The 23,281-nt window shown below is 40.4% G+C and overlaps 1 protein-coding gene across 1 annotated transcript; it reads left to right on the plus strand.

Annotated features, from left to right (window-relative positions):
• The first annotated feature begins 3,702 nt into the window (after positions 1–3,702).
• Positions 3,703–22,315, plus strand: PPP1R14B (protein phosphatase 1 regulatory inhibitor subunit 14B). The gene is made up of 4 exons (XM_063438575.1): positions 3,703–4,461; positions 8,634–8,717; positions 8,835–8,867; positions 22,034–22,315. Exons 1-4 carry the CDS (start codon positions 4,258–4,260, stop codon positions 22,100–22,102), a joined length of 390 nt encoding a protein of 129 aa, XP_063294645.1. The 5' UTR covers positions 3,703–4,257; the 3' UTR covers positions 22,103–22,315.
• Positions 22,316–23,281: the final 966 nt, after the last annotated feature.

Consider the following 23,281-nt stretch of genomic DNA (forward strand, 5'->3'; position numbering starts at 1 on the left):
GCTAGGGGGATTCCAGTGCGTTCCGCGCCGGATAGTCAGGCGGATCCACGCCACCACCTCCCTCATTGCCTGCTTGTAGGGTTGTTTCCGTCGTTTGAGCTTCACCCATAGGTACATACGCATCCTGTTGATAAAGTCCAGCGTAAGCTTGGGCGGTTTAATAAATGTATGCTTGGTCATCGGCTTTGTCCGTGCCGCCATTTTAGTTGGGCCTTGTAGGTCCTGTGTGCTTGGGGGTTTTGCCGCTTGGTCAGGAAAGTAGGTGGGGGTAATCGTCCCCAGCGAGGACCGGGATGACCCCCGCCGGTCCGGGGGGGGGGGGGCAGCAGGGCTGAAGTGGGCTTCTGCTTATGCCTGTGAGTGTGTTGGCCTTTTCTCTCTGGCCTCAAGTCCCGCTCGGGAGTAGGCCGCGAGTTCAGTTTGGGTGTGTCTGCGGCGCTCCGGTGCCGGACTGGTACCGTTGTGTTCACAGTGATGTTCTGCCTCCGTTCCCTGGTACCGCTTGCCGCTTGCATCGTTAGTTTCCTCGATAGTTTCACACTTTTGCCCCTCGTAGCAGGAGCTCTCAAAATGTGCCTCCGGCCATCTTGGCTGTCAGGCCCCGCCCCCCTGCTTTCTTATTTTATATATTCATCTGTATGTTGTGAGACTGACCCATAGAGCTACATATCCATCAGTGGGGATTGTACCGCTGTATGCTGTTTACCAAGAGCTGGTCTATAGCTCTATTAAAGGGACACTATAGGCACCCAGACAACTTCAGCTCATTGAAGTGGTGTGAGTGCAGTGTGCCAGGTCCCTTAATCCTGCAGAGGTAATTATTGCAGTTTTTAATAAACTGCAATAATTGCCTTTCAGGGTTAACTCCACCTCTAGTGGCTGTCTATCAGACAGCAACTAAAGGGACTTCTGGGCTGTTAGGCGACTTAAAAGCGTGTTTTACGCACTATATTATGCACAGACAGCAAGACGGACAGACATACAGCCAAATAAACTCCTTGAAGCCGGTGGTACTTTGGAGGGCAGGCAGAACTGCATTGACTGCTGATTTTTTTTTCCCATTTATTTATTTGTAAAACATTTAGCGCCTTTTAGTCTTGTAGTCTGACGATTTGCTGTCATAAAAACCTGCTCAGTATTGGACATATCCAATCAGATGTGCCACCCCTAAAAGAGATTGTTTAGCCAACATCCTGTCTGAAAAGCCCATAAGTTTTATTGAGCTACATCGTTATTTTATGAAACATCCAGACTGCTTAAAGAGACCGTCTGTATTACCATGTGACGGGAGATGAAAGGACTCAAATTCTTTTAAAAGTTCTAAAGAATTTTACGGATAGACATGACATAATGCTCCAAATGGAAAGGGAGCCCCTAGGCACAGGTCAAAGCCTGAATGGCCCTACACAAGCATTTTAACTGTAAAAAAAAAAAAAAAAACCTCTGATGAAACAAATGAAAATTATGTAATAAGCACCATTATGTTTTCTAGGACAGAAATAGTGCATATATTGATGAGCACCAAGCAAAAAGGGTGCAGTAAATCCGTTGATTAATCAGAGGAATCCTGCAGCATATGAATTCTGTATACTGTAAATTGGTATGAATAAGTAAAATGTGTCTAGGAACACTTACAGGGTTATTCACTAAAACGAGAATTCAAAGTGAATTCAACGTGAATTTAAAATTTAAGGCAAAATTGGCTGAAGCGACAGGATAACTGATTTAGAGATTTTTTTCCAATTCGGCTTAAATTTGAAATTCACTTTGAATTTACTTCAGTGAATAACCGTTAATGGGTCTTGCAACTAGATGAAAACTGTTGAAAAAAATATTTTGTTTTTTTTTCGGAAAAAACACTATCGTAGATTATAGAGTACTGGGTGAAACTGTTATCAGAAAAACTGCTTAGAAATCTAATGCAAAAAAAAAAGATCAACCACAGCTTTTAGGAAAGTTAACATCTCATATATTTTATTTATCGTCACGATAACGGCAGCCAATGAGCCTTTAACAATGTTAAAGCATTTTACCATAACTGGAAGGATTAAAAAGGGCCCTGTACCTTGTGTTTAACACTCGAGTTTCGACACTCGCAGTCCTACTGAGAAGGTGTTATTGACACTTTAACGGCACCATCAAAAATGTAGCAAATTAGTAAAACATCTCAAAGCACTCGAAAAGACTTTTCAAACAAGTAACAATACTTAAATATATTTCTAAGTGTTACCGCACAAGCAGAACAAACAGCACACCTCTCCTGACGTGTTGACATGTACAAGCAACGTTAACTAACAATTTCTCATTAATCTATTACACCGGTTAAAGAACTGCAAATAAAATATAACATGGCAAAATCGATAGCATAGTAGATATGCATGTTTAAAAATACACGAAAAGACTGTTTGAACATCTTAAAGAAACACACACTGCAACACAACATCAAAGCACTTGGTAGTTTAAAATGTACAATCTTTGGTGTTTTTAAAAGCCAACAAAAGTGCCATTTATTTTAGTCGTTAACTTCGCCAAAACAGTCAGTCAATTTTACACGTGAAGTTTGGTAAAAAAAAAAAAGGCACTGGAGAGTGTTATTGATGGAAGTGTAGTAGATTGGATTGAAAAGAAAGGGTAGTATTATAGGACAATAACTGATTCACGCTGTGAGGTTGTGGGAGTTGAAAAGAGAAAACGTTTGAAATTGGTACAAGGCAAAAAAAAAATTAAATATGAGCGAAATTAGTGAGAATGAAAAAAGGGAGGGAGCGAAGGAGGGAGGAAATGAGACATGTAGGGGTTTAGAGACAGAAGAACCTATGACATTGTGAGCAGGAAATTGAATAAATTGAGACAGAACAGGGAGGCATATTCAGTCATAAAAGGAGGCAGCCCAAAATGATGAAAGAGGCAGGCTGACAGCATGAGAAGGACGGGGCCAGGCATCACTTATAGAAACAAAATGAATGAACGGGAGAGAATTTGTACAATTTAATAGGAAGAGACAGCAGACAAGAGGAGGGTGAAGCGACAAAGGTTATTAACCCCTTGAGGCAATATCTCCTTTTTATTACACGTCATCTTTCATGAAGGGGTTATAAAATGAGTAGAAATGAGACAGTGTCAGAAAGACCAGGTTTATTTCATAAAAAGTAATATAATATCTGAATTATTTTTCTAATTTTACTTTTTGGCCTCAGTAGTGGCAAATCACTAGCTATTTTTCCAAGAATTACTAGTTTACTGAATAACCCTGCAAATTAGTTATAGTGGTGCAATTTAGGTCTAAACGTCAACAATGCAGTTTTGTCTGTAAAATAAATAAATTCTACTACTACTAAACAATAGAGAGAGGTGATGATCCACTGAAAATAGAAATGCATCTTTGGAAAGGAGTGAGCCATGTGTTAGGCAAGTTTTACAGTCCAGCTGTTTTGAAATACTTTCTCAATGAGGCTCAGCCACTAGAACAGATGGATAAGCATAATAGGAAGTGCAGTCCATATCAGATATAGCCAAAGGTTATCCATCTCTGGCTTAGAGGGATACAAAATGCAATGGTAGAAGGATACTCCTATAAAAAGACAGCTGTAACATGGTAATGGGAGTGTGAGTTAGAAGAGACAGCTGCAAGAAACAATATCTGTGCCAGGAAGAGAGGGGCAGAGACAGCCCAGGAGGGGGAGCTGTCTTTTTAAGAGGCGGAGAGAGGGAGGATCTGGGAGAGACGGACAGAGACAAAGGAGAGAGAGACGGGCAGGAAGGGAAAGAGACAGTACCTTGTTGGAGAGAGTTTTCCACGTGGGAAGAGAGTCAGCACGACAAGTCAAGTTATGAAAGAGACATTGGTCTGAACAAGAGTGCTCCATGACAAAAGGACAACTGAAGAGACAGCAAGAAAGGGACTGCTTACACAGCCTAATTACTACTAATAATTAGACAGTCGTGTAGAAGAAGAGACAGTCGCCCCTCTCCGCGTTATGGACTGGTCAGGGAGTCACACTAAATAGAGAACTGTCTCTTTTTCCAGCCCCACGTGGCTGTTTTTTTTTTTTTGGTTTTTTTTTTTTTACTTCTTTTCTGTCTCTGTCTCCATCCCATTGTAGTGTTTGTGACTGGCAGTTTCTTGGCAATTCAGGTCATCTCCCCCTTTTCACTTCATCCCTGCCCCTGGCTGTCTCTTGACCTTTTAAGAGACACTCTCTGGCTGTCTCTTGCTTGAAAATTAGCAGTCTCTTTGTAGACTTCCCTTGTTGCCTCATGGCAGCTCTCAGTAGCCCAGGCTCCAGCCCCCACACCACTTCCCCCAAGGTGTACTTTCAGTCTCCCAGCGAGAGTGCTGAACAGCCAGAGAGACGGCATCAGGGCAAAGTGACTGTCAAGTATGACCGCAAAGAGCTCAGGAAGAGACTGCGCCTGGAGGAGTGGATCCTGGACCAGCTGGTGGCCTTGTATGACTGCCAGGTGAGAGCAATTACTGACCATGTCTGCCTGGCTAGGGCAATTTGCTGCTCTCTGACTGTCCTTGGGCTGACCTGAGAGTAGTGGGAGTTGTAGTCCAAGGACAAGTTTCTATTCCATTGCTAACTAGGCTGGCTCAGTTTCATGGGAATATGATCCAAGACAGCTGGGGGTATTAAAGGTTAACTAGCAATCTATCCCTTTTTTCAGTGTTCCATTCCCAGTTCTGTGATCAGAACAAAGAATAAATTAGCCAGAGGCAATTAGTAGCTTCCATTTAATAGCATTATGAACAATGCCACATTATCCCTTTTAACAATGGATGGAATTAGCAGGATCCCTGCCAGAACGCTGTGTTAGATACACACATGGGATCATTCCTGCTGTGTTCTACCCCTGCTTGGGGCAACTAGATAGCGACTTTTCATGCCAGGGCACTGCCATGTGGCAGATAGGCTGCCTTCCTGCCCCCAACCCTCCACTGCTGGGCTGATGGCAGGAGGGATGGGCAGGGTCACAATGTGCTGATGCCATCCTGAGTCACGGGAACAGCTGAGGACACCTGTCATCACCATGTGTTAGAACAACTTCACAGGGGGGATGGGTGGGACAGATCTATATAATTATTTTAATACTTTTCATACATTTGTTGTTTTGATTGTGTGCCCATATCTGGATATATGTTTGTGCATTTCATTTTTAGTATGTCATAACATAACAAACAAAAGGAATAGATTTAGGTTAAGACACACTATATGTGTACAAATTTATAATCGACGTATCAAAGGAAAAATTTGTTTTTGTCATCCCTGGTTTAGATTTTCTTTCGGATCTAATGATTTATATCAGAAAGTGTTTTCCAAAAAAGAACGTGTGTGTGTGCGCAATGTTTTAGTGGAAATTACACAATCCTTCAAAATTATGTTAAATGTTTTGAGATTTTTGTGTTTTCATTTCAGTTCAATTTAACCTTGTATTTATGTATTGGCAAAAGTTTCGGACCCCCCAGGACAGAAAATAAATATGGAAGGCAATCTGTTTACAGTCAAATAACAAATAGTTTTTTGCCATTTATTCAGTGACTGGTTAGAGCAATCCAACACATTTTATGCAATCCCATGGACCGCACAGAATAAAGTGTGTTGCAATATATAAAAAACACATCTGTTGAAATCACTATGAATGCCTCTGCTACTAAATTTGTTTAAACTGTGGGGTATTTTCCCTAGTCACGGAGTTGTGGAGATCTCACAAGGAAATGGCTAATTTTAGGCCGGAATTGTCAAAGTTGGAAACATATTTTTTTCCAAATGTATTTGTTTTCAAGCCCCGCTATTTCTGTCTGAAATTTGCAATCCTTTGTCAATTCTTTACAGGTTCTGGTTTAGTGAATAAACCACTTTGTGTTTATACATCGCATGCATTGATTGTGGTCACTTATTCTGTTTCACATCCGTCTTCTCATGTAGTTGGTCAAATATCCCTCTCTCACATCCTCTTTTCGAGAAGGACATCCCTCAAACTTCCTTTAAAACACATTGATCCGGCGTTTCCACATTGGGCATATTTGGTTAATGTGTGAAGTGTGGCTCAAGGTACCAAGAATTCACACTTGACTCCTTGGAAGTGAGACTGGCCCTCTCTCTCGCTGATAAATAAAACATGGTGTTTTAAAAAAAAAGCCCACAGATAACCTCAGACTTGGCCTTAACCTGGAGACTACTGTGGTTATGTATTACGAATTTACCTTCCCTTGTTTAGTTTCTTTTTTACTTGTGGTATATATAATCATGTGTTTGTTAATATGTGCATAAATGGTATTTTTTACAGCACAGATAATGCCTTTTACTGGACGGCAGATAATTGTTGTTTAACCCTTTAAATACTGGAAAAGTTTTGCAATTTTCCTTCATTGGAGGGCAGACCAGTTCTTTGCGTTTTTTTTTGTTTGTTTGTTTGTTTGTTTGTTTTTTACGTTAAACTGTCACTAATGAGCTTTATTTATTGGCCAACTAAAAAATGTAAGTATGAGTTGAGCTATTTATTTCAAATTGCTCTGTTTAATTTTACAAGACAAGCCTAACTGTCATTTCCATTGAGTCTTTTGAGCTACACCCGATCGCGCAGAGCTGGCACCTTGACTTGAGCATCAGCTGATGTCTCTAAGCCAGTGAGCGCTTCACATGGCAGGAGGTATGGAAAGGCCCCTGGGAGACCCCAAGTGAGAAGCCAAACCATTCCTAAATGGTTTGACTACTTATATTAAAGTGGGTTCCAAGACACTCTGGGCACCTTAACTACTGCATTAATGACTCCAGTAAACGCTTCAAACAATGTTGTTTGCTCAGCTGCATGTCAGAGATCCGGTATCTCTCAGGAAGCTTCAGATATTGGTTCCCACATCGTTCTAGTGAGCCATAATCTGCAACATGTGTATTGGAGAGCGGCTATAAGGAGTTACCGGAATACAGTGGTTATCTGCCTGCACGATCGCTTATCAACCAATCAGATTATGGAGAAGAGGGCTGCCACAGGACTATCGTGCTGCGTTTGTGGATTCTTTACCCCTAGCGTCAGGGCAAGTCACGCCCAGGCAAACCTTGAAAGTGACCTCAACGTCAGAGTTATGTGGTTGGCCTTAAGTTATAATTTGCAAACCATGTAACTCTCATGTTCTTTACCAGCTCCATCTAAAATAAATGACACCCTTTATGGCTCAAATTCCACATCATCTCTGCCAAGAGTCTTGTATAAAAATTGTTTTATTTTTTTTAAACTCTGTTGCAAAGCTGTTTCATAATACATATGTACCACCACCACCACTTGTGAAAACTCTTTTGTGTATCTTCTCGAATGATTATTTCCTAGTTTAGTAGATCATCGTCAGCTTGAAGGCCAGATTTAGAAAAAACGTATCCATGCCCACTGTATTGATAGATATGTGGAATACAGTGGCGTCTAATATACACCCGAAGAATCTGTGATCGTATAGAAGGAGTTTTAACCATCAAAAACATTATGTGCAAAATTTTAAAACCTGCCATTGGTTTCCATTACAATGTATTACTTGTCTAGAATATAGCCACCAGTAATCCTTATTCTGTTTAATTGGTTATGTCAAAATAGTGGCTTAATCTGATGGGTTTTGTGATCTCTAGTGTAGTCGTAATTCCCTTCAGAACCGTTATGTGAGTTTGTATCAGGGTCTGTTTTGCGTTGATTAGTGTACGTACACGCCATTGTATACTGACACTGCATACTTATTGTACATATTTTTTATACATTTTTTTTGTCTACACTATATTACTATTTTATTTTATTTATTTTTTTTTCTCATCTTCATATTTCACTTTGCATTTTGTTTTGTATATTCAGGCTTGGGTAGTGTGTGTATGAATGTGTATAGATCTATATATGTTTTTTCTTTTTGTATGACCGTATGATAGCTTAATAATGTTATGGAAAATATGTGAACTAATGTGTCACATGACACAAGTGCATCTAAAATGCTTGACACTCTTATGACCTTGCGGTTGCTTTGACAAGCCAAGGCATTTGGTAGTGTTGTATATACACCAGTGTTAATTGGCTAATAGCCTTGAAGATCAGTTAAATACGTATACTGCCTGGAGAATAGAGCTAGGCAAATATGTTCTAATATGTCACAGGATACACGCCTCATTGCCTCATTCGTTTTTTTAACTTTTATTATGACAAATTGCACTTTTTCAAAACAAACAAAAACTTTTTTTTTTTTTAAATCCATGTCCGTTGAATTAAGCATGGTCCTTCTTGATGACTTCCTGTCAGCTGATATATATATATATATATATATATATATATATATATATATATATATATATATATATATATATATATATATATATATATATATATATATATATATATATAAAAATTATGGTAGAATTTTCAGTTCAAACTTTGAGTCCTGTTCAAGTAACTAATTATCAATTAGTTACTTGAACTAAGTATCAAGTAACTAATTATCTCGCAATTCAACAGTGATTGTTCATTGGTAGCCATAAACCTCTCGGGATCTAGTTTTTTGGAAAGGCCACTTCTATAAACATAGACCTCAGGTGTACTTTTTAATGTATACATGTAAAGGTGGTAAATGTGATCACTGTATGTAACAAGTATATCTGTTTGTACAGGAGGAGGAAATTCCTGAACTGGAAATAGATGTGGATGAATTACTGGACATGGAGACTGATCAGGAGAGAGGAGAGCGGGTTAAGGTGAGTACAAGTCCGGGACCTATCCTGAGAAGGAGGGTGATGGACTATTGTTTTGGAGAAGTTGGGTGTAGTCTAAACCTTTGTTGTTGACTTATTTATTTTAATTTTCTTTTCTAGGAACTGCTGACTGACTGTTACAAACCAACAGAGGTGAGTGTCTGTCTTGACTTTTTGCAGAGCGCTCACAGTAGGAACATGGTCTATAACGGGACCAATAGATTTGGCCAAATAATTGCTACTCCAAGCTCGGCAAATCTAGACATACACGGATTATACAAGCTGTGTTCCTCCAGGATTTGGGGATGGCTCTGGTGTCTGACTATAGATGGTCAATGGGGATATGCAGAACATGTATTTAAATACTTTGCTGGAATTGCCCTACCATAATGCTTTATACAGACCAAAAAGCTAATTTAATTTTTTTATGTGCAAATTTTGTGATCGATAACAAGTTAAAGGTTCCTGTTGCTTCTGCTATCTATAGAAACAGACAAAACACCTAAACTGCCATGCAGGGGCTTTGTGGTAAGCTTTGCAGGTATTGGAGCATCCTGACTGTCTGTCTGTCTGTATCACTTCCGGTGAGCTCATTGCAGAGGATGCAAAGCTGGGGAATCTACAGCAAGTGCACAGACATTTACTATATGAATGTGTGTAATATATATATTATACTCTGTATATAGAGTTTAGATACTTTATGGTTGGATGATTAATAATGCACCATTGTGACAAGTGAGCCAGAGGACTGTGTGGTAGGATGTGGTGAAATGCTGCAGTTGTATCAATGATAGATTGTGGTGTGCTGATCAGCACGCAGGTCTGTTAGGATGGTTCTAATAGTATGTAGACTGTCTGTAGTACATGAGGCTGTGGTAGGATGCGGTGTAATAACCAGGCACTATATAGAATCTGCACAGGGTACTTTGGGTAGATTAGGTATGATTTAGGATAACGGAGCTATGTACTGGATCCTTATATGTGACTATGGAGGGCTAGCATGTGATATAACACTGCTGTATACCTTTTGTGTAGTAGGATGGAGATTAATGACTGGGCAATATATAGATTTGGTACAGGGCACTGTGGTAGAATGGCGTATAATGACATGGCTGTGTATAGAATTGGTACAGGACACTGGCAGGATGCGGTATGACTGGGCAATATATATAGAATTGGTATAGTACACTTGCAAGATGCGGTATAATGACTGGGCAATATATAGATTTTGTACAGGACACTGGTATAATGGGGTATAATGACTGGACTATATATAGAATTGGTACATAGGTAATGTGGTGGGGTATAATGACAGCAAAATATAGAATTGGTACAGGACACTGGCAGGATGGGGTTTGACAGGGCAGTATATAGAAGTGATGAAGGTCTCTGTGGTAGGATGGGGTGTAGTGACCGGACAGTAAAAATAATTGGTACAGGACACACTGACAGGATGGGATGTAATATATTGGCTGTATATAGAATTAAAGAAAAAATATATATTCCTGCTTTTTTAAATAGATCCAGCAGTCATTGAATGTTGTATTCTATATCTGCTCACTTGTTATACATAAACATTAAATGGACACTATAGTCACCAGAACAGCTACAGCTTATTGCTTTTGTTCTGGTGAGTAGAATCATTACCTTCAGGCTTTTTGCAGTAAACACTGTTTGTTTTTGTTTTTTTTAGAGAAAAGGCAGTGTTTACATTACCACCTAGTGATAACTTTACTGGCCATTCCTCAGATGACTACTAGAGGTGCTTCCTGGGGCAATCCTGAGTAGTGTGCATCACAACATTCACTGTCTCCACCGTCTGCATGCAGACATTGAACTTTCCTCATAGAGATGCATTGCTTCAATTAATCTCTGAGGAGATGCTGACTGGCCAGGGCTGTGTTTTACTTGTGCTGGCTCTGCCCCTGATCAGCCTCCTTGACAGTCTCAGCCAATTCTATGAGGAAGCATTGTGATTGGCTCAGACGACCACTTCTGATGATGTCAGAGGCAGACAGGGGCTGATCCAGCAGCTGCAGACTTGAATACAGTAAGATGTTGCTATATTTAGGGAGGTCTTAACACTATAGGGTCAGGAATACATGTATGTGTTCCTTAAAGGGTTACTCCAAGCATCATAATCAGTACAGTGGTTCTGAATCAAGGAGTACTTTAACCTTTTTTCCCGGTAATGGGTCAAAAATTTTGCAGTGCTGTGCACACACTGTTCTCCTGTTGCCAGGGTTGACATCTAGGTTCTGCAAGGCAGCTGTCTCCGCTTCCATCAGCAGATTACATAGGATAGATGTAGTATGCTCTGCTCAGAGGTGCCTTAACCCCTTAAGGACACATGACATGTGTGACATGTCATGATTCCCTTTTATTCCAGAAGTTTGGTCCTTAAGGGGTTAATCTGGGTTCCTGGTGTACAAAGCACCCGGCTCCTTAGTATCCCATAGCGGCCACCAAGGCCACAATTTTACCAGAATCTGTAAATTTGGATCTGTGTCTCTCTGTATCTGTAATTTTGAGTCTGTATGCTTCTATATCTGTAATTTTGATCTAAATATGGCGTGTGTGTGTGTGTGTGTGTGTGTGTGTTTTTATTTAGTTGTTTTAGGGTGGACTCCTTTTATTTATTTTTTGGTCCAGTTAACATCGCAAATTTAATTGGTACTGTGACAGAGCCCAGTATTCATGCAGGAGAAAGTTGCTCTTCAGTGATTTATAACCCTCCCCAAACACTAGACGACACATAGTGCTTGATACAAGAACAACATTTAATAATAGAACATAATTTTTTTTTTTTTAAATTCCGCATTTTTAAATTCTGCCTGAAGGTAACTCGGGACAAAGTAATAAAAATATATTCTTTATATAAATGTATAGATTATTATAACTTTTATAATAAAAAGTAAAAATGCTCCTACAAATTTACGCCCTGCCTCACCCTTTTACACACAGCGTATCCTTGCGCACACACAAGGCATCCACTCTCCAATTATAATAATATTAATAATCGATGATACAATATTACCTAGACACACACTCTACAGCCCTAGACACACAGATTGCACCACAAACACAACACAGACTTACTTGTAAATCCACACTACACCATAAACAGCTCCCCACAATCCCACAAGTCTCTTCCAAACGCATTCACAATACCCTTACATGCCCTGTCCCTGCTTTGTCATGTGGTATCCCACTTATGGAGTCACAAGAGAAGTCACCAACAATCATCAGGTTAATTACAGGGGAATGCTATGATCGTGACATACAACATGCTTGTTTTATAGCTGTGGAGCTCTGTGTTACACTGCTATGCACATTACTGTGAGTTTTTGTTTTTTGCTGTGGAGCTCTGTAATACACTCATACACCCCACAAATTACTGTGTGGTTTATTTTTTTAAAAAATTTTTTTACTGCTTTAACTTGTTTAATACAATTGTATTTTTATCAAGCTATCTAATCTCTTTGTTGGTTAGGTGAGATTGGAAGGTTTTAAATAGTGGGTGCTTTTGAATGAAGGAGTGTGGCCCATGAGGGGAGCTGTACAGAATTTTCGCACAGGAAGCTAAAATGACTAAGACTGAAGTAGATCTTGACAGCTCTCAGCAAAATAATTAAATTCTGTGCATAGGAATGGGCACAGAATTAACATAAACCACTACTGTAATGGCTGACGGGCTGTTGGTGGAGTCGCACCTCTAGCAGAAAATGGGGTGGCACTCAGTATGTGTGGTGTTTTCATTGTCTTTGTTTGTAATGGATGCATTGTGTGTTTCTCTGTGTATAAGGGAAGCGTGGTGTGTTTCGGGGTGTGTGTGTGTGTGTGTGTAGGGATGCATTGTTTGTGTGTGTATTGTGAAAGAGAGAGTTTGTGGGGTAGGATAGGGGCTGAGAGGAGAGCAGCTTTTTATTTTTATTATATTTATTTTGTTAATATAATTTTATTTTTATGTTTTGCATCTTACATTCCCCCCCCCACCCCCCCTGTCCCTTGGTGGTCTCCTCTCCTCCCCCTGTCCCTTACTCCTTACTGCTCTCCTGTCCTGTCCCTTGGAGCTCTCCCCTCCTGTCCCTTAGTGCACTCTCCTACCCCCTGCCCCTTAGTAGTCTCTCCTCTGACCCCCTTGGTGGTCTCTCCTGTCGTCCCGCTCGCCTAATGGTGTCTCCTCCCTTCCCCTAGTGGTCCCCCACCCCATTAGTGGTCTCTCCTCTTCCCCCTCCCCCCCCACCTCCCCTTGTGGTCTCTCCTCTATTCCCCCCCCCCCCCAGGTGGTCTCCACCCTCCTTCCCCACTCCCTTAGTGGCCCCTTTCCCTCGTGCTCTCTCCTCTCCCTCCCCCCCCCAACTCCCCCCGACTTTCCCTCGTGCTCTCTCCTCTCCCCCTCCTCCCCTCATGGTCTTCCTCTCCCCCCTTCCCCTAGGGGACTCTCCTCTTCCCCTAGGGGTCTCTCCCCCCTCTCACCTAGTGGTCTCTTCTCCTCCTCCCCCCCACTCCCAGTGGTCTCTCCTCCCTCACCCCAGTGGTCTCTCTCCTCCCCTACTCCCCCCCCCCCCCCCCCCAGGTGGTCTCTCCTTCTTCCCATGTGTCCTCCTACCGCTAGTGTAGCGTGGCCGGCCGAGCCGAGTGAGCACTTCCTGTCAGTCCGGCCTAGCTACACTGATGGACTTACAGGAGGGAGCGCTGTGGGCTTCCCTCCTGCCGATCCCTCATATCTTGCGCCCTAATGGACGTGCTGACCCAGGCAGTGCTGCACCCGCCTGAGGTCGCCTTTAGGAAGCGCCGGCCCTGGCTACAGGCGCCATGACCAGTTCAAATCACTGAAGTGGTCATGGTGCTTGGAGAAACACTTTAAGGAAACATTGGTAGATTTGAGCAACATCCCCATGGGAGAGGGTGGAAATGCTAAGGGAAAACACAGCTAAAAAATAATTTAATATACATTTTGATTATTTAGCAGTTGTGAGCATTAGCTAGAATGTGCAGAACTATGGTTTTTTTTTTATTTATTTATTTTTTTTTTATTACTGTCACAGCATTTGTTTCTATGTAAACAAACCATCGTCTCATGACAAAGAATACTCCTTTCCTCTAATTTTACACTGTTTCCTGTTTGCTTCCTCTATGAAATTAGTAATTTTGCCAACAAGACGTCTCTATTTTGACCTTTGATATTTCTGTATGTCTTAATGAGATTAAAACGACCTCTTTATTTTTTTTTCTTTACATCCTAATATAGATATTTTATTTTATTTGTTTTTATTTTGTATTTTTGCAGTGCATAGTAAAGTTACAGACAGGCCTGAGTTACTCCAATGGCAATCCTCTGTCATTCTCTCACGCGATGCTTGTGGGGCATATGAGAAAACATGCACGATTTTATGATCTAGGCAGGAAATCTAAACGTGAAGGTATCAGGCGAAGTGATTAGGAGCTATACTATAGGCAGGAAAGTAACATCGGCTTAAGTGTGTGTCTTTACGATTAGGTAAGTGAGTTCTTGTTGTTGCTTTGTAGACTCAGGTTGCTGGCTACCATGTAGGCCCCTTGGGTTGGTGGGTTAAGCAGTCATCTGACACCGCTACGGGGGTTGCTTCTCACACTTGGACTCAGTCCGGTTAGTATAGCCTCGCAGAGGTGGGACACCCCTCCTGCCCTGGTGCCTATGGAGAGCCGGTACCCTCTGGCAACGAACCTGGGATCCGTTGTGGTCCAGGGTCTTCCCTGTTGGGATGGTGCTGTGGGTTCTGCGGTCGTTCATGGTGTGTTGTCGCTTGTGGCCCTCCGCGTATGTGGCCGGTACCTGCAAGTCATGACCCTGTTTGCTCTCAGCCCAGGTGGGCATCTTATGTGGATGTCTGAGGTGTGGGACAGCGTTGCACCCTTGAGAGGTTTCCCAGGCCTCCGCCCTCTGTGGACTTGGTTCTTTTAGTCGGTTCAGGAGTAGTCAGAGCCTGCCCAGCTTAGCCAAGAAGGGTTCAAAAATATCGTCAAGAGTGTCTCTTACTTTGTTGCTGGGGCTTGACGGGTAAAACTGTTGCATCTGCGTGCCACATGTGTCTGGGTCTGATGTGTCCGCCATTTTGGCTGCTCTGTATGGTGGGGACCGGGATATCGTCCATGGGGAGGGGGGGTTCTTGTGCTCGCGTGTGGCTTGGAGCGGCGGTAGGAATGTGTCCGCCTTTCCCCTTCACCATCCCCCGGTAGGCCTCAACCTGCTGCTGCGGTTCCCGGTCGATCCGGGTGTCAAGTGTGGTATCTTTAGGTTCTTGCGGGCTTCCCCTATCCGTACAGCTTTGTGTGGAGAGGTCTGCAGCCTGCGATATCGTTGCGGATAGAGCCTGTACAGCAGAAAATCATGCGAGACGCGTCTTGTTTCTTTTGCTGGTCAGGCTCCCCCCCCTCCCCAATATAGATATTTTATGTCTATATATTTTACAATTCCATAATTTATTTTGCTGCAAACTCTTATTGGCCATTCACTGCACTGATCGCTATTGAGAATTGACAAGTAAATTGCATTTTATTTTTATTTTTTTTGCTGCTTTGGCCTAAATACTGTAATCCAGGGATGCCCAAAAAGTAGATCCCAAGATGTTGTAGCACTTCCAACTCCAATGGTGCTGTGCATGCCTTTAGCAAGGCCGTAGTTTTAAAACATCTGGGGATCTTCCTTTTGGGCAACCTGCTTTAATCAGTTGTCCATAATTATTGGTTTAGGGACTTACTCTTGTAGGTGAAGCAAAGCTAGCATTTGACTTGATGCTAAATTGTAGGCCTTTCAATTTCTACTTGATATTGAACACTATTCTAAAGTCTGAACTCCTTAAGTATTTTAAATAGTAATGTACTGCTACGTTTAACGTTCATTAGCCACCTTTGCTGAAATGCTTCTGTGCATTTTCCATATTAGAAGCTGTATGGACTAATGAGGAACCGCACAGTCTATTTTCTCTTAAAAGGACACTATAGTCAACAAAACAACTTTAGCTTAATGAAGCAGTTTTGGAATATAGATCATGCCCCTGCGGTCTCAATGCTCAGTTCTCTGCCATTTAGGAGTTAATCACTTTGTTTATACAGCCCTAATCACACTCCCTGCATGTGACTTCCTAAATACTTCCTGTAAAGAGTCATCTAATGTTTACACTTCCTGTTAATTGCCTTCTAGACCTTGCAAGAGCCCCCTGTATGTAGTTAAAGGGACACTATAGTCACCTGAACAACTACAGCTTACTGTATTTGTTCAGGTGAGATCTATAGCTCCCTGCAGGCAATCTAATGTAAACACTGTAATTTCAAAGAAAATACAGTGTTTACATTGATAGGAATACCTCCAGTGGCCGTCACTCAGACTGCCACCAGAGGGACTTCCTATCATGTAGGGCCCTAAAAAGGCCTTGTACACGTCAGACGTATTAAAATAGAGAGAGAAGGCATTGTGTGCGTGCCTTCTCTCTCCAGCCTTTCAGCAGAGGAGAGGGGGCAAGCAAAGACCACGAGATGAGCTGTCATTCAGCTCAGCACACGGCCACGCACATGCGAGGTAGTGCGCTCAGGACTTCAGAGGGCGGCCAAATGGAAGCGTCTGATTGCTCCCTGCTCGCACCCGCCTATTTCGTCATTTTGACGAAATAGGGGGTGCGGCTTCACAAGGCTCCCGGCGCTGGAACCTGGTGAGTAAAATACTCTGCCTGGAGAGTCCCTTTAACCCCTTCAGGACCGGCCTGTTTTTGCGATGTTTGTACGTTAAGGACCAGAGCAGTTTTAACACTTTTGTGGTGTTTGTGTTTAGCTGTAATTTTCCTCTCTCTCATTTACGGTACCCATACAAGTTATATATTGTTTTTTTCAGGACAAAAGGGGCTTTCTTTACATACCATTATTTGTATTATGTCCAATATTGTATTTAAAAAAAATAATAAAATATGGTGAAAAATTTAAAAAAAAAACATGTTTTTGGACTTTTACTTGAAAAATCTTTTACTTATCTACAAAAGCTAATGAAAAAAACAGCTAAATAGATTCAAAATTTTGTCCCGAGTTTAAAAACACCCAGTGTTTACATGCTTTATTGCTTTTTTTTTGCAAGTTATAGGCCTATAAATACAAGTAGGAAATTGCTGTTTCAATATATATATATTTTAAATGTATCAATAGTGACCTTGTAACACCGTTATCTGTCATAAATCCCCGAAACACACCTAACATGTACATATTTTTTTTAAAGTAGACAACCCAGGGTATTCAAAATTGGGTATGTCCAGTTTTTTTTAGTAGCCACTTAGTCACAAACACTGGCCAAAGTTAGCATTTATATTTGTTTGTGTGTTAAAAATGCAAGAAACGCTAACTTTGGCCGGTGTTTGTGACTAAGTGGCTACTAAAAAAGGTTGAACATACCCCATTTGCAATACCTTGGGTTGTCTTCTTTTGCAAATGGTATGCCATCATGGGGCTAATTCTCATTCCTTGGCTACCATACGCTCTCAAAGGCAACCTAACCAATCCGACAAATTTCAATAAAAAAAAAAAGTAAAATCAAGCCTTATATTTGACCCTGTAACTTTCACAAACACTATAAAACCTCTACATGTGGGGTACTGTTATACTCAGGAGACTTCGCTGAACACAAATATTAGTGTATCAGAACAGTAAAATGTATCACAGCAATAATATCCTCAGTGAAAGTGCTGTTTGTGTGTGAAAAATGCAAAAAAATTCACTTTCACTGACAATATCATCGCTGTGATATGTTTTACTGTTTTGAAACACTAATATTTGTGTTCAGCGAAGTCTCCCGAGTAAAACAGTACCCCCATGTACAGGTTTTAGGGTGTCATAGAAAGTTACAGGGTTAAACACAGTGCTAGCAAATTAAATTATCTGGACTTTCGGCCTGGGTTGGCAGGCAGGTCCCTCAAATTGCAATCATTAAAATTACTTAATTAGGTAAAAATATTACATAAATACACATGTAGAATTTTAATATATATACATATTTATATATTTGACGTCTACGTGTATATTTATGAAATTATTTATGTAATTATGTATATGGACATATGTATATTTCGTATTGTTTTTATTTATTTATTTATACATAGATATATATATCATTACATTCTAAGTATATTTTGATATAAATATATATATATATATATATATCAAAATACTGTTAGAATAAAATTGCATATATAAATATTTTTTTATAATTATTAAAAATTATTTTTATTTTTTGTTATTTATTTTTATTAACATATTATTTGTATTTTATAATAATATATATATACCATATATATAGCAATTATATATATTGTATATATTCGTGTGTAATTTAAATATAAGTGTATTTTTATATTAATATACGTATATATAAATATAAAAATACACTTAATATGACATTATATATATATATGATACATATACATATATTATATATAGATATAATACATGTATATATATCATATATATATACACATATTATTTATTTATTTTTACACTGATTTTACACTGGTTTTTTTTTAACTTTATTTTTTGGATTTTTTACTTGCAGGGAGACTGCCTGTCAGCACAGACAGTCCCCCTGCAGGCAGATACAAAGACCCCTATTGCGGTCATGTGATCGAGTGATCACATGGCCGTGGGGTCCTGATCTGTCGAGGGGGGACTGCCCGGGCAGACAGGCAGTCCCCCTGGACCGGGTGGAGCACTGATCGCCGCCGTGGGACCGACGGCGATCAGGTAAGTAGCCCCAGACCGTTATGACGGTTCAGGACCGTCAGCGGTCCAAACGCACGTTTTACCGCTGACGGTCCTGAACCGTCAGCGGTCCTGAAGGGGTTAAAGTTCAATTTACAGAGCAGGAGATAAGGAAAAACAACAAAACAAACAAAAACAACTTTTGAAGTAAGTTACATCTGATTAAAAGTGAAATAATGTATTTTCATGCAAAGCGGTTTGTCACAGCCAGAGGAGGTGTGGCTAGGGCTGCATAAACAGAAACCAAAATGATTTAACTCCTAAATGGCAGAGAATTGAACAGTGAGGCTGCAGGAGCATGATCTGAACACCAAAACTGCTTCATTAAGCTAAAGTTGTTTTGGTGACTATAATATTATGTCCATAGTCCTATTAATTAATTCACAGGGTAAACCTCTGAGTGAAACGTTCCCATATGCAAAAATGTGTCCTTATTTGATTTCCTATTTTTCCCTATGTTTGACATGACTAGCTTGTGGCATATCTGAAGTTTCTCTATCTGTGCCAATATGCTGACCACTTTGACATCGGGTCATTGGCACCCAACGCTATCAGATTTCAAGATAAAAAAATGTTGTAGTAGGGAGAAAACATCTGCTTTGCAAACACAGAATTACCCAACTTATATTTAAATTAATATTGACTTATTGGGGGGGGGAGACGTGGCATATAAGGATAAAAAAAGGGGGGAGGAGAATCACTTTATTTTTTTCTTGCGAGATTGGCATGTATCTGGTAAGAACCATCTCATCTCGAACCAAAAATCTGGGACAATGTTTCTTCTCATACCACTATATATTATAGTCATTATTCCGGTTTGCTAACCTTCTGATGCACTCATAAAATATGCTTGTATCAGCAGGGTCTGTACAAATACATACATCACTACCTTGTTCATAATTTTACACCATTTCCTCTGTGCTTCCTCTGAGAGGAATAGGTATGGGTGAATTCCGACTTACTCCAGCACCTTTATATGTTGGGTCCATGAGACCTAGGGAAGCATTGCATAGACATGCAAAGTGGCTTGGCCACCCCACAGCCAAGCTTCAGTGGAGAAGCAATCAACACCTTATTCATATCACTTCTAGATTAATGGAAGTGTCATGTGTGGACTCCCACTCCTGAGGGTTGGGATGGGGTGCTTGGTACAGTATTGAAATGCCTTTTTTTTTAAATTTATTTTTTTAAGAATGAGAGTTTGCCTGCCCTGATCAGTTAAGACCCCAGACAAAGTATTAACCTTATTGGAGGGAGTTGTTTTGTTGGTGGTGCGGAGTGGGGAGACTTACCTTGCAATCTACCTTGTATGGTTTTAATCGATTAAGGCTCTTAAATTAGAGGATGCCTTAACATAATTTCTCCATTACTGCCACCTATTCTACTAGCAGGGGTAACCAGTGTGGAAGGATGGTTGCACGTCTATTATGGGACGTGTGTGTGTGTGTGTGTGTGTAAATAGTGCACCCAGATCAGTTTAGAATTTGTCTTTGGCAGTGGTGCCCACTGTGCCCCATGTTGCTTGCACTCACTCTGAAACCCTTGCTGAACAACATAAGGGCTAACATTGACATCCAGGGGTTTAGGTCTGAAACAGAACACCACAAGGTCATGACCTCCTCCTTGTGGTCTCCAAAATTGAGAATAGACTCCCAGCTATTTTATCCAAATTCAGAGCATATGAACAACTCTCCAATTTGCTATATATTACGCAAAATTAGAGCTACTCAATATCCCCCTCACCAAAGCAAAAATTAAAAGGGTCTTTTTACACACTTTGCTCAAATTTAAAGATTGAATCCAAGAACACTTTATCTATTGAAGACATAAGTATGAGCATGTTAAAATAGGCTCTGCTACATGTGAGTTGAATAAGAAAAATATACATGTGTGTTGCTGATATTTAAAGGTACACTATAGGCACCCAGGCCACTTTAGCTCATTGAAGTGGTCTGGTTGCAGTGCCCCTGTCCCCTTAGTCCTGCAATGTAAATCATTGCAGTTTTTGAATAACTTCAATAACTACATTGCTGTCAGACAGCCAGTAGAGGCTTCCTGGTGGCTAACCAACTTATGGTTGCCTAACTGATGCTGGATGTCCTCATGCTCATACCTTTAAACATAGGCATATGCTACCTATTTACTTACATTCTCTGTGATTTGTTTTGTCTAATTGTCTATTCTATATGAATTTCAATAAACCTTTTATTGTATAAAAAAGGAATACAACACTTTTTACACAGACCTACCTACCATTACTTTGTTAGTGTTGTTCATAAGATGGGAAAAGTAAATATTAAACTATAATATGGTTATCTGACTTGTTTGCTTCAGAGCTTCCCATGCAATACCCAGAATGAAGAATTGCATTTTCTATTTTAAACTTTAATATTGCCTGGAAATGTTTCATTTGTAACCCATCTCTGTGCCGTATTGGAGTACCAATTACAACCCCATGACATATTTCTCTTAATGGCTAAGCCATCCTTCTGCGTGGCACAGTATCAAAAAATTTAGCAAGATCTGCATAGACTGAATCTCCTGCCTGGATCTGAATTCCTATTAATATCTACTTAAAGCCCAGCAGGTTAGCTAGACCGAGAAATAACTGTCATTCCTCCATTAAACCATGATGATCTATTCTATAGCAATATCTCATTCCGCATTGCATGTCTGCACATTATTACAAGTATATTGAAATGTACACGTCTGCAGTTCTCGTGTTTCATGCTTAAAAGAAAATTTGCACCTCAATGCTATTATATTATAGGCTTGACTGATCCTTTGTTTATAGAAATGAATACAAAATCTGAAAGCATTTTTTTTGGCATGGATATTATTCTTTTTTTTTTTTTTTTTCTTATGTGAATTGTTAGAGGATCTCTATCTATGGAGTATGGGGTAATATATATACTTGATATCCCTCGATGAGGAATGGTTCCTGGCCACCCCTATGATTGTAAACTGTCTGTGCCAATGGAAAGGACTCCTCTGTAATGACACAAATGAGCTAAAATGTGTTTGTAACTCCGTGTAAAATATGTCAAAGGGACAAAACGTGAGAGGGGCACCATAACCACTGCAGTCCTAATTAGAATCAAATCACCATTGCTAATGTGTAAGTTCGGCAATAACCGTATACCTAGCTAGAGACTGGGACACTGGCGCCTGGGGGACCCTCCTTTTTGTGCCTTAAAGCTTGAAAAGATTTGAAAAGAGGAACAGTGTTTGGTACAGACTAGCATAATAATCATTACAGAGATCTGCGGTGTTTGTGGGGCATAGAGTGCCATTTTAAGCTTTTTGGTGTACTTCTAGAGAGCGAGAACACCGATGTAAGGAAAGTGATGCATATCTGATGGGGGTGGAAATAGGCTCTTAAAACATTGGACTGTATCTGAACGTAAATAACTAAATAACCGGTGAGAGTAACAACATCCAAGCTTGTTACTTTGTATTTATGAACGCACTTTTTTAAAATTTCATTTATTTATTTTATTATGAAAAACTCTGAACTGTGTCTTTCCATCCTTTATCCACAGGCCTTTGTTTCTGGATTGCTGGAGAAGATTCAGGGAATGCAAAAACTGAGCACCCCTCAGAAAAAATAAAGGGGAGGGAGCAGCACCCCCTAACCCTTCTGGCAGAAGTGCCATTTCAGAGGCTGTCAGGGTCATAGGATCCCACTATGGATGGGTGGCTGCCGAAGGTTGGTGTGGAGTTGCAGCACAGGCGATCCTCCATTTAGTTTTTGTTTTTTCTATGAAGTTTTTGTGTCTGGCTTTTTTTTTTTTTTTTTTTTTTTTTAAATGGTCTTTTTTTAATTAAATGAAGAAAACAAAAATGAACATGTTTGTAGTGTTTTTGTACCCAGCAAATTAAAGGTGAAGTCCCATGCTGATTTCTTCCTACTAAATCTCCAACCTAATATATTCAGTCTTTGTTACTTTGTCTAAATTCAATCCATTTAGGTGTCTGCCTCAAGCCTTTCCAGAGCAGTGTCTCATAATAATTTCCAACAAGGCTTTTCTATTCCCTGCGGATGGCTTTGTCACATTTACCAGTTGCTACCTAGTGACTGCTCCCAGGAGAGCAACATAAAGAACTGGCATAGTGATCCGTAACACAAGATGGAAACAAATCCAACTTACCACCTCTCTAAGCAAAACCTGGTGCAGTAAAGCAGGGCTGTCCAAAAGGTAGATCCCCAGATGTCTTAAAACGACAGTTTCCATTATGCTTTGTCATTCTAAAGACATCTGGGGATGTACATATTGGACACCCCTGCCGTAAAGCATTTTCTACTGGAGCCTCTCTTTGCCTCAAGGGTTAAAGGATAAATCTTGCTCCTCCATGCACTGATTCCCAACCTCCAACCTCCCCATCAGACACAGTGGTAGACATAGCAAAATCAATTGCTATCACCATTGTTAAAATGTCATCATATTAAAGGAACACTCAGGATGCTATAGTGGCAGGAGTTCCCACAGAGTTCATTGACTGATGGGGATCTGCTGACTTTTTCAACCAATGAGCTAGCTCTACACTGCACGGCTTAGCTGAGGTTAGCCACCAGGAGCCATATTTAGAGGTTTCAGGCTCTCCAACCAGGTAGGAATTCAAATTGTTCTAAAACGTTAAGTGTTCCTATAAACTCTTTAACAATATCAAGTAACGGCAACATAAACAAAACGCCCACATAAATGGCTATAATGAAAACTACTCCTGTATCTGTAAACATACACTTAGGACAATGTGCCTTCTGATTTAACGTGCTCTTTAATCAAATA

The sequence above is a fragment of the Pelobates fuscus genome, chromosome 12 (genome assembly GCF_036172605.1).
Source record: "Pelobates fuscus isolate aPelFus1 chromosome 12, aPelFus1.pri, whole genome shotgun sequence".
NCBI classification, from domain to species: Eukaryota; Metazoa; Chordata; class Amphibia; order Anura; family Pelobatidae; genus Pelobates; species Pelobates fuscus.

What these genes read in the sequence shown, in the direction of transcription:
- PPP1R14B (XM_063438575.1), top strand. Translation starts at nt 4,258, where the DNA reads ATGGCAGCTCTCAGTAGCCCAGGCTCCAGCCCCCACACCACTTCCCCC. An exon ending in AGAGAGGAGAGCGGGTTAAG is followed by an intron (nt 8,718 to 8,834) that starts GTGAGTACAAGT and finishes TTTCTTTTCTAG; the next exon opens with GAACTGCTGACTGACTGTTA. An exon ending in ACTGTTACAAACCAACAGAG is followed by an intron (nt 8,868 to 22,033) that starts GTGAGTGTCTGT and finishes CTTTATCCACAG; the next exon opens with GCCTTTGTTTCTGGATTGCT.